Source organism: Drosophila teissieri, chromosome 3L, assembly GCF_016746235.2.
Source record: "Drosophila teissieri strain GT53w chromosome 3L, Prin_Dtei_1.1, whole genome shotgun sequence".
Classification (NCBI taxonomy): Eukaryota; Metazoa; Arthropoda; class Insecta; order Diptera; family Drosophilidae; genus Drosophila; species Drosophila teissieri.
Genome location: NC_053031.1, coordinates 17,175,922 through 17,186,356, shown reverse-complemented (window position 1 = coordinate 17,186,356; position 10,435 = coordinate 17,175,922). Strand labels below are relative to the sequence as shown.

At 49.0% G+C, this 10,435-nt stretch overlaps 3 protein-coding genes across 3 annotated transcripts; 1 reads left to right on the top strand and 2 right to left on the bottom strand.

Moving 5' to 3' along the window:
* Positions 1–95: 95 nt before the first annotated feature.
* LOC122616181 (coiled-coil domain-containing protein 6) lies at positions 96–3,351 on the bottom strand. The gene is made up of 5 exons (XM_043791532.1): positions 3,046–3,351; positions 2,481–2,606; positions 2,330–2,420; positions 1,199–2,110; positions 96–1,138 (listed from the first exon to the last, which is right to left on the bottom strand). Exons 2-5 carry the CDS (start codon positions 2,594–2,596, stop codon positions 659–661), a joined length of 1,599 nt encoding a protein of 532 aa, XP_043647467.1. The 5' UTR covers positions 2,597–2,606; positions 3,046–3,351; the 3' UTR covers positions 96–658.
* A 587-nt stretch (positions 3,352–3,938) lies between these two features.
* LOC122618073 (ribosome biogenesis protein BMS1 homolog) lies at positions 3,939–7,672 on the top strand. Its single transcript, XM_043794204.1, has 2 exons — positions 3,939–5,809; positions 5,878–7,672. Exons 1-2 carry the CDS (start codon positions 4,021–4,023, stop codon positions 7,566–7,568), a joined length of 3,480 nt encoding a protein of 1,159 aa, XP_043650139.1. The 5' UTR covers positions 3,939–4,020; the 3' UTR covers positions 7,569–7,672.
* A 216-nt stretch (positions 7,673–7,888) lies between these two features.
* LOC122618075 (protein MLP1) lies at positions 7,889–10,432 on the bottom strand. Its single transcript, XM_043794206.1, has 5 exons — positions 10,157–10,432; positions 9,605–10,090; positions 9,252–9,477; positions 8,425–9,198; positions 7,889–8,369 (listed from the first exon to the last, which is right to left on the bottom strand). The coding sequence occupies exons 1-5, from the start codon at positions 10,228–10,230 to the stop codon at positions 8,100–8,102; spliced, it is 1,830 nt and encodes a 609-aa protein (XP_043650141.1). The 5' UTR covers positions 10,231–10,432; the 3' UTR covers positions 7,889–8,099.
* Between the last annotated feature and the right edge of the window lie 3 nt (positions 10,433–10,435).

Below are 10,435 nucleotides of genomic sequence, written 5' to 3'. Positions count from 1 at the left end.
TGATGTTTACTTCTTCAAATACGTTTTGTGCACAGAAGTTGTACTTAGTACTACATTGCGATCCATTATTACGATTAAATAAATGGTGAAGATAATTTTAATTTTAAATTGTTGAACTTTATTTTTGTTGGCTTACATAAACATACTTCAAAATTTTTAAGCCCACATGCGAAGGAATTGTGGGAAAATGGTTTCGACATGAATAGAATTCACCCTTCTTATAAATTCATACGATCTGGTTAGCGTGTGCTGTCCATCCTCATCCTCTATATCCTCCATATCTCATTATTAGCTGTGTTTCACTTAACTTTAACTGGAACCGAGCGAAATTAGAAAACATTCAAATCTTAAACATTAGCGCTAAATATTCGTTCGCCTAGGAATTCCGTTATTGAAAGGTTTTAAGAGATTTTGATCAAATAGAACATACATATACATATTAACCATATATAAATGAGGCGACTTTGAGTCGCCCTGGAGAAGCTTACGATAGTTACTTTCTCATCTTTTGTTTCTGTGTTTTCTTATGTTTTTAGGGTCGTTAAACTGGTTGCTTGCATGCGTGCGTGTTTATGAATATAGTGTGTTTTCGTGTGGTGTGTGAAGTGAAATAAGTCATGATTTTTCGGTATCCCTGTGGGAGAGCTACTGCATCCTCCTAGTCCTTGCAGGTGGACGTGTCCATGGGACTGGCTGGCTGGATAAAGGCCGTAGCCGCCGAGCTGGGCGGATTTGTTGGCGTGAACGCCGACAGTGAGGAGTTGCTGCTGCTGTTAACAAGATTGCCGCTGGACGAGTTGTTCAGGCTGATGTTCATCAAATTGGACGACGACGACGAAGCGCTGGAGTTGCCAGTGAGCTGGGCCAGCAGACCTCCACTTCCACCGCCGGCCAAGAAGGTGGCACTGCCCCCAGCCGAATTCGACGAGCCAAGGCTTAGGCGTTCGCCTCCTAGATTCGAAAGAAAGCCGCCAGCGGCATTCCCAGCTGACACGGACGCAGACGAAGAGGAGCTGCCGGTTCCCAAAATACCCAGCAGTGGGTTCGTTGAGGTCAGCACGTTGGGTGCGGAAGTGTTTAGGCCCAGCATGGGCGTTGGCAGTGCTGGCTTGATGAAGCGCTCGCTGGCGCGACGATTCTGAATGAAGAATTTTGAATTTAAAAAATCTGGAAATCAACAATTTATTTTCGCACTCACCACAAGCTGGCCGCAGGCATAGCAGCGGTTTTGCACCGCCGTGCCCGGACTTAGAGGTCGGCTACTCGAGGGACTGTGGGAGACAGGACTGCTGATGGTGCGTTGACGCTGGGCGCTCACCGCCGAAGCTGCGGCCGCGGCTGCTGCCGTCGCTACAGCAAACGAACCGCCGCCCATCAGGTTCTCGTTGTAAAAACGTTCCTCGTCCATCTCCAGCGAGGATTCCGATTCAGAGAGATGCCGGCATAGGGCTTCGCGGCGCTCCACCTCCTGCTTTAGCTTGCGTTGAAGACGCGCATTTTCCTCGCGAATGGACTTCTCTTCCTGCGCATACTGCTGTGTTTTGATGGTAGCCTCCTTCTGGGCGGTCGCCAGGTCGGAGCGATAACGGAGCACTTCGGAGCGCAGAATCTGGATATGGGCACTCAAACTGGTGGCCGTATCGCCACCATTGGCATGGGCGTTGTTTGTGATGTCTCGTGGCGTGGTCGGATCGGAAACAGGCTGATCCAGCTTGATTTGCAGCGAACGCTTTTCGGTTTCCAGCTTGTCCATGCGCTTCCACAGCTTGTTTACAAGAGCCTCCTGTTCCTGCTCAAGCGTGTTCTCCAACTCGACCATTTCGCGGCGCAGCTGCTCGAGGTTTGTCTGCTTGTTGTCCGTCTCCGCCTGGAGCTTCTCAATCTTGCGCATGAGCTTGTTGACGAGGCACTCCTGCTCCTGCTCGAGTGTCTGCTCCAGCTTGCATTTCTCCTGACGCAGCTGGTCGAGCTTCCGGGAGAGATCGTTGGTCAGACACTCCTCCTCGCGCTCGTAGTGGTGCGCCAGAGTCTCCTTCTCCTTTTTGAGTGCCTGTATCTTCTTTAGTAGCGTGTTTGAGATGTACTCTTCCTCCTGCTCGGCTTTGGCTTGCTGTAAAAGGAAACAAAGTTAAATGAAATTAGAATTGTACTAGGAGGTTCGGGGTCATATTGAACTGGCGAATATATAACAGATCTCAAAATGCATAGTTATATTTTGGTATTATAACCAAAGCAAAAGAATGTTATCTGGTGCCAAAACTGAATTTGACCAGAAGAAAACATTTCTGAAACTTAATTTCTATTGTTATAAGATATACGTTATACTAACAATGATGACTGAGGCTTGCTTGAGGCAGCGATTCTCCTCTTGCACCACTTTGCACTTGGTCTTGAAGGTATCCAGCTCGGCTTTCAGCACCCTAGAAGCGTAGTCAGATTATTTCTGGTAAAATTACATTGACTGATTGTCAGTGACTTACTTGTTTTGCTGGGTAAGCGATTCGATCCTTTTCTGGAGCTGCTCCCGAGAAACTGGACTTGGTGGCAGCATGGTGCCGCCGTCCAGCGAACTTTCGGATTCACAAGGACTTTCCATGCCTGCAAAACTAAAGATAAATGGCCCAGTGCCATTATGTTTTTGAACATATATATGTATGACATGAAATAATGTATGCCAGTCGCTTTTTAACTACATATATATACGTGCATGAGCATATATGTGGCGACTGGCTGTTCTTTATTCTTGAATTCGTCTGCGCCTCGTGAGGAACAAAGAATAAAGAAAGCGGTCGGTGGTGGTGTTTGGTTTTGGCCCTGATCCGATACAAAAGTTTAACCTTCAGCTGTGATTTTCTGTGCATCTGGCTTGATGCAATTTTTCGGAAATCGATAGAAGGGCAAGGTCGGCGAACGAAGGGTTTGCAAAGGGGACAGGCCACCACCACCCACAGCCCTTAACCCCGCATGACTTGCAACTGCCCTGGGACTTCGCCTCCTTTTAACCGGCTGAAAATCTCCGATTTTCCAGATTTTATCTCTGGTTACCTGGCTTTTGTGCGTTGGTTCGCCTTAAAAGACTTTTGCCTTCCGCCGCACTGCTCCTCCCCCTTCTTGGACACTCCTTCGCCGCCTCTGTTTCACCAGGGCTCTGGTTGCCGTTCTTGCGTTTCACCTGCGCAGGTGAAAGGATGCAGCTGCGAATGGATTAGAGTTGAACCTCAGGCGTCTGCTTAGGGCCTGCAGATCTGAGTGCGGTACATTTTGCCCGAGCCGATCGAATAAAATTAATATCAAATTGCGAAAAATCCACAGTGCAGAAGTGTGACCGTATATGGGGCGAAATACCGAAAAAGCGCTCACAGCGAAACGCCGCAAGGTAGTGATGACACTTGGGAAAATACCATCAGAGGTGGGAGACACTGCTTCTACACCTTTATGTTATTTAAATATTCTCGAAACATTATAGCAAAATATTACAGAAAAAATATTTCTCTCTTGTTGTTGTATTAAGAAGAACGAGAAAAACGTGGATTAATTGGAAATTTAATTTAAGAATTGAAGGAATTACAATCTTTTGTAGTTTGTGTTGCAAGCGTTTCCGTGTTTTTCTAATATTTTTCTTGAGTTCCCTGATGACGATGGGATTGCGATATTTAATTTATTTTATTCACATTGTTTGTGTGTCGATTTTGGTTTAGTTTATATGAGTAACAAACAAATCTCTAAGAGAGTATTGCATAGATAAAAAAAGCGTAGGTCTTTTATGTATTATTTTAGAATATTAAATGGGGCACTTTGATCAATAAATTTCGTAAACAACAATAAACAAAATGTATATTTAAGCAAATTGAAACAAAAACATATTAATTGGTTAGATTTTTTTGAAATCTTCGATAGGTATTCAGGGCTGGATAAAACCAATTCAGTTGGAGCTGTTTACCAATCTGGCAACACTTGCTCCACGTGCAGCGCGTAAACAGCGGATAATTTAATAATTGTAGATATTTAACCGCTGTAACAATGGCCGACGATGCCGGCCAGGACAAGCGAAAGCAGCACCGAGCCCGCCAATCCGGCGTGAAGGCGGACAAGAAGAAGCTAAAGGCCAAGAAGGACTCCAACCAGAAGGAGCCCGAGTTGACCGCCAGGCAGAGGAACCCCAAGGCGTTCGCCATCAACTCGGCGCAGCGTGCAGAGAGAAACTTCCGGCGCAAGGAGGACCTTACGGCCAAGAAGCAGCATATCCCTCTTGTCGATCAAACTCCGGACGTACCGCCACCCGTACTAATTGCCGTGGTGGGACCGCCCAAAGTGGGCAAGACTACGCTAATTAAGAACCTAATCAAAAGCTTTACGCGGACGAATGTCACTGATATAAAGGGTCCCATCACTATTGTGACCTCCAAGAAGCGCCGGATCACCCTGCTGGAGTGCAACAACGATGTCAACTCCATGATCGATGTGGCCAAATGCGCCGACCTGGTCTTGCTGCTTTGCGACGCAAGCTACGGCTTCGAAATGGAGATCTTTGAGTTCCTAAACATCTGCCAGGTGCACGGCATGCCCAAGATAATGGGCGTACTTACCCACCTGGACATGATCAAGAACCCCAAACAGCTGAGGAAGCGAAAGAAGGAGCTAAAGCATCGTTTTTGGACGGAGGTCTACGACGGCGCCAAGCTGTTCTACCTTTCCGGTCTGCTTCACGGCGAGTACCTGCGAAACGAAGTCAAAAACCTGGGACGCTTCATCTCCGTGATGAAGTTCCGCCCGTTGCAGTGGCGAGGGGCTCATAGTTATCTGCTGGTAGACCGTATTGAGGATGTGACAAACACGGATCGCGTTCGCCGGGATCCCAAGTGTGATCGTGAGGTTGTACTCTACGGCTATGTTCGAGGAGTTCCTCTCAAGCAGGAACACATGGTGCATATTGCTGGCCTGGGGGATTCCCGCATTGATGAATTGAATGTTATACCCGATCCGTGCCCCCTGCCTGGGACAGAAAAGAAACGGAGTTTGCTAGAGAAAGAACGATTGCTTTACGCTCCCATGTCGGGAGTCGGTGGCATTGTTTACGACAAGGATGCGGTCTACATTGAGCTACAGGGATCCCATTCGCACAAGGAACAGGAGCAGTCCGCTGAGGCTGCCGAGCAGGCGGAGCTGGTGAACAAGCTGATCGATAAGAAGGCCACTATCGATGAGCAGATGGAGCAGCAAGAGTTCCGTCTTTTTTCAGATGCCAAGCCAATCAAGTCCAAGGACTTCCGCAATGATCAGGACATCGAAGAGGATGAAGAGGCCGAAAGTAGTGAGGATGAGGATGACGATGGGGAGGACTCTGGTCTGGATGCTGCTGACAGTGAGGATCAGCAGGATGAGTTCGATGCTGACGATTGGCGTGGGGAGAACAGTGAGGAGGAGGAGGATGCTGAGGAGGAAGATGCCTCTTCTGGCGATGAGGAGTATCAGAGCCTGGGAAATGTGAAAACATCCAACGAATCCGATTCGGACAATGAGGAGGCTCGCGTCCTGGCCAGCAATATGAGCTGGAAGACTAACCTGGCACAAAAGGCCCGCGATGCTTTTCTCCAACGTCACTCGGAGTCCAAAAACCTGATGCGTCTTGTCTACGGTGTTTATAATCAGAGTGAACATAGTCGTCAGGAGGCAGAAGCAGAAGGAGATGATGACTCAGATGAAGAACTGGGTGGTCTGTTCCGGGTGGCTGCTAAAAAACAAAGCCAGCAGCAATCAGACAAGGACATTAGGGATAAGGACGAGCGATGTTTTTTCGAGTATCAGGGAGGTAAGTTGGTCAGCCGAATCTATTTAGTTAAGAATGGTCAACATATTTACACTTATTTTATATTTCAGATGCCACTCGGGACTGGCTGGCGGAAGACAACAAGGAACTTATCAAGAACTGCTTCGTTACCGGCAAGTGGAAGGCCAGCGAGGATGCTGAAAATCTACTGAAAATGGACGACATGAGTGACGCAGAAAGCGAAGTGTACGGGGACTTTGAGGATTTGGAGACGGGCGAGCAGCACAGCGGTAAACCCAAAACAGAAGATGGTGGAGAATCGGATGAAGAGAATTCAAAACCTGAGGAACCCTCAGCAGCCAAGCGCAAGATGACCCGCGTAGAGGAGGAAAATCTCACCAAGGCGGAGCTGATGGCAAAAAAATTAAAGTTAAAGGCGAAGTTCGATGCGGAGTACGACAACAGTGGCGAGGGAAAGGAGGAGGATACTGGTCGAATTACGGGCGATCACTCCTTCTACGAAGACCTCAAGGCGGAGGCTCAGCGGCAGAGCGAACTAAACAAGAGCGAGTTTGCCCACCTGGACAATGAGTTTCGCATTCAGATCGAGGGTTATCGCCCAGGTCTTTACGTCCGCCTCGGTTTTAAGCAGCTCCCCGCCGAGTTTGTGGAGAATTTCGATGCCAGCTATCCGGTACTGGTTGGTGCCTTAAACATGACCGAGGAGAACGTTGGCTATGTTAACTGCAAGGTGAAGAAGCACCGCTGGTACAAGAAGATCCTCAAAACAGGCGATCCTTTAATCATCTCAATGGGTTGGCGCCGTTTCCAAACAGTGGCAATCTATGCCAAGGTGGAGGACAACTTCCGACAACGCTACCTTAAATATACACCTAATCATGTCACCTGCAGCATGACCTTCTGGGGTCCAATAACTCCTCAAAATACTGGTTTCCTGGCCTTGCAGACTGTGCGTCAGGATCAGGAGGAGATGCGTCGTCTTGGCTTTCGGATAGCGGCCACAGGCTGTGTCACCGAGCTGGACAAATCGTCGCAGATTATGAAGAAGCTCAAGCTGGTGGGACACCCGTTTAAGATCTACAAGAAGACAGCTTTTGTAAAGGACATGTTCACCTCCTCCCTGGAAGTGGCAAAGTTCGAAGGAGCCAAGATCAAAACGGTATCCGGAATTCGCGGTCAGATCAAGAAGTCTCACCACACTCCCGAAGGTTCTTATCGTGCCACATTCGAGGACAAGATTCTTCTGAGCGACATAGTCTTCTGCCGCACCTGGTTCCGTGTGGAGGTGCCTCGATTCTATGCTCCTGTTACCTCACTCCTGCTGCCTCTGGACCAGAAGAGCCAGTGGCAGGGTATGAAGACGCTCGGTCAACTTAAGCGGGAAAGGGCAGTGCAAAATGCAGCCCAGCCCGACAGTATGTACACAACGGTCGTGCGCAAGGAGAAGATCTTCCGCCCACTCACCATACCCAAGGCCCTTCAAAGGGCGCTGCCGTACAAGGACAAGCCAAAGCTGGGGCCGGAGAATCCCAAGGAGGCGCTGGAGCGCGTGGCCGTGGTTAACTCACCGTACGAGCAGAAGGTGTCTAAGATGATGAAGATGATCGAGACCAACTTTAAGGACAAGCGGCAACGTGAACGTTTGGAAATGAAGAAGCGCATTAAGAACTACCGCGAGAAAAAGCGAGAGAAGATGGCTTCCAAGGAGCGGCGCCAAAAGGAGCTCCGCAAGAAGGTATCGCGGGCCATCAGCAAGGTGCGGGGAAAGCAGACTGCCTGATTTTCATTTTGTTCTTAAAAATTATTAATGGACAATTTTTAGATATTTTGCTGTATAAAATGTAGATATAACAAAATTAAATGTTTTTATGATCAAAAACAAAATTTCCATTTGTTTTTCATTTTCTTATGTCAGCTATATGACAGTAGTCTGGTCTATCTTGTTCTGACTTGAATGCAGTCTAAAATATAAATACATTCAGGAAGCTTCGTGCAGATAACTTTTAACGAACCTAAAAAAACACTTTCCTCTAAGATTGACGGAAATGATTAATGTGGATATGTTAATGGCAATCCTTCCAATTATATACCAAACACAAATATGTTTATATTACAATTTAATCAACGTCCGTGCGGCCGGCTCTGGAGCAACTGCATCAAGGGCTGGATTTGATCCATCTTGGCCAGTCACTGATGCAGCTGCTCCAGCTGGACCGGACGCACGAGCCTCAGCTTGAAAAATATATATATAACTCAACACCGCTTAGGGACTAACTTGAACTGGACATGGGTGAAACTAATGCAGTGTACTCTAGTCCTGACTCTTGTTGTCGTCGATCGTCTTCAAAGCGGCCAAGAGGGCGTGCTTGCGACTGCCGGTCATGTGGCTACTGGCCGCTGCTCCGGTAGCGATGCTGTTCCTCTTCTTAGGCGCAGGATCGTCGCGCATATTGCTGTTGCTGGCCTGGCGGCAGAACGTCTTCAGGAAGCTCTCGCGCTCCTTGTAGTCATCCGAGATCTGCTTGCGCAGGCTGGACATGTTCTCCTTCAGACGCGGAGCACGTACACTGTTGTCCTGGGACTGAGAAAACATTAAAGAACTATGACTGGAAAGGAATGACAAGGGCGGAAGTCACCTCGTCCTCGCTGCGCTGCGTTTGTTCACCATCAGTTCCGTCGAACTCCTCCGCCGATTCCTCTAGAGGATCGCCCTCGCTGCTCTTGTTATCCAGGTATGCACCGTATTTCACTAGACTGTTATCGTTGGCATTCTCTTCGCTGTTGTCCTCGGGTTCCTCCCCCGTCTCGCACATCTTGTTCATCAGGCCGTACGCATCATCCTCATCATCCTCGCCAGCCGGCTCATAGTCGTCCTCGTACTCGTACTCCAGAGATTTCAGAGACTTCTGCTTGGGCTTGGCTTCGGCGGAAGCCAATCTGGACATGGTCTCCGGCTCACGACGCTTGCTGACCTGGACACTTTCCATCTTGGGCACTGCAACGGCAATTCGTGATTTACCGGATTTTCCAGAAGATACCGGAATCTTTCCCTGGGCCGAGAGCACTTGGCTCAGAGTGGACCGACTGACGTTCTGACCCATCTTAGCCTGGTTCGTGGCCGGCGGCAGGATAAGCTTGCCGCTGCGCCCTCCCACCTGTCGTTCGACTTGACTGGGTGGAGTGCTTGGTCCACTCTTGTCCTCGGCACTGTCCTTCTCGAAGTCGTAAAACGATTCGGACTCCATCACATCCGTTAAAGCGGTAAACTCGCTCTGGTTGTTCTTCTCGATCGCCTTGTCCAGCATCTCCATTGACTTCTCCAACTTGTCGATCCTCTCCGGCTCCTCGGAGACGCCACTCAGTTTGGTTCGTCTTCCGGAGGACAAGGGATTGACCTTGTCGGTGCCGAGCTGAAGGCTCAAAAGTTAAAATATGACATGGTTGAAATACTCATAGTACCCACAGTGTACTCCTCCAGCTTGCGATATCCACTGATCTCCAGCTTGGCTTTCTCCAGCTTCAGCATCACCTCCTTGCCCTTCCTCTGCTCGTTAAGCAGTTGCTGGCGGACGTTCTTGGACTCCAGCTGCACCTTGCGGGCCAACAGCTTCATGTCGTTGTCCTTCTCCTCCAGACGCAGCTCCAGAGATTTCACCTTTTCCTGAAGCTTTTGGCGCTCGTCGAGATTTCTAAATAAAAAAGCAATATTGTACTATTTTATACATATCCATGCAGGTCAAATGGGAAAAGAAAGTTTAAAGTGCGACTGGCATAAGTCTATCAACAAGTTAATAATCTATTAGTTTTATTACATACTTATCCTTGTTGAGCTGGCTGTAGCGTTTGTTCTGATCACTCAGCGACAGGATGATGGCCTCCTTCTGCTTGAGCTTAAGCTCCAGATCCTTGTTCACAGCCTGCAGATTGCGGTGCTTGGTCTGCCACACGCGCAGCTCCTCGGCGTGGGAGCGGAGCAACGTGGGCAGCTCGGCGTTGTTGGACTCGTACTTGTTCAGCGCCGAGGACTGGCGTTTGTGGAGGGTGCGCAGCATGCGGTTCTCGTGCGCCAGATTGGCGATCTCCGCCTGGGCATCGGCCAGTTGGTTCTGGAAGGTCTTGGCGCGCAGATTCCTCGCGGACATGACCCGCTGATGGATCTCGCTGTGGTTCTGCGAGCTCATACTGCCGGAAGCCTTTAAGGCGCCACGTTGTTGCGGAGGCGGCTTGCTTCGCTGGTAGATCAGGCTGGCCGACTCCCGGGAACTGGCCGAGCATAGGCTCTCACAGCTCTTTGCCGACGCTCTAGAAAAGGGATTTAGGGGGAGATTTTAGATGGGGGCTGTTCCCGAAGATGTGGACTCTACCCACGCCATCAGATGGTTCGTTTCCGAATGGGATGCTCTTGGGCCGTAGGACGATGCCGGCTTGCGCGGCGATACCATCTAAGATCCTGCCGCTGCTCCGGAGGATTATCACTGGGTTAGCTCGAGAAAGCTACTAATTTTCAGAGGCCAATTCGGATGTTTAGTGTATAGAAACAGATGGAGAGCCGGTGCGAGGCGAAGTCGAAATGTAACTGAAAACCAAGTGCCTGCTGCTGTGGTTACGCCAGTTGTTTGATGTCTGATGTTTGTTTATTGTTTGCTC

Excerpts from the sequence above, each read along its gene's own strand:
- LOC122616181 (XM_043791532.1), bottom strand. The coding sequence starts at position 2,596 with ATGGAAAGTCCTTGTGAATCCGAAAGTTCGCTGGACGGCGGCACCATG. Across the intron at positions 2,421-2,480 it reads TCGCTTACCCAGCAAAACAA|GGTGCTGAAAGCCGAGCTGG; the intron begins GTAAGTCACTGA and ends CTACGCTTCTAG. Across the intron at positions 1,139-1,198 it reads ATGCCTGCGGCCAGCTTGTG|AATCGTCGCGCCAGCGAGCG; the intron begins GTGAGTGCGAAA and ends TTCTTCATTCAG.
- LOC122618073 (XM_043794204.1), top strand. The coding sequence starts at position 4,021 with ATGGCCGACGATGCCGGCCAGGACAAGCGAAAGCAGCACCGAGCCCGC. Across the intron at positions 5,810-5,877 it reads TTTTTTCGAGTATCAGGGAG|ATGCCACTCGGGACTGGCTG; the intron begins GTAAGTTGGTCA and ends TTTATATTTCAG.
- LOC122618075 (XM_043794206.1), bottom strand. The coding sequence starts at position 10,230 with ATGGTATCGCCGCGCAAGCCGGCATCGTCCTACGGCCCAAGAGCATCC. Across the intron at positions 10,091-10,156 it reads GAAACGAACCATCTGATGGC|AGCGTCGGCAAAGAGCTGTG; the intron begins GTGGGTAGAGTC and ends TCCCTTTTCTAG. Across the intron at positions 8,370-8,424 it reads CGCAGCGCAGCGAGGACGAG|TCCCAGGACAACAGTGTACG; the intron begins GTGACTTCCGCC and ends ATGTTTTCTCAG.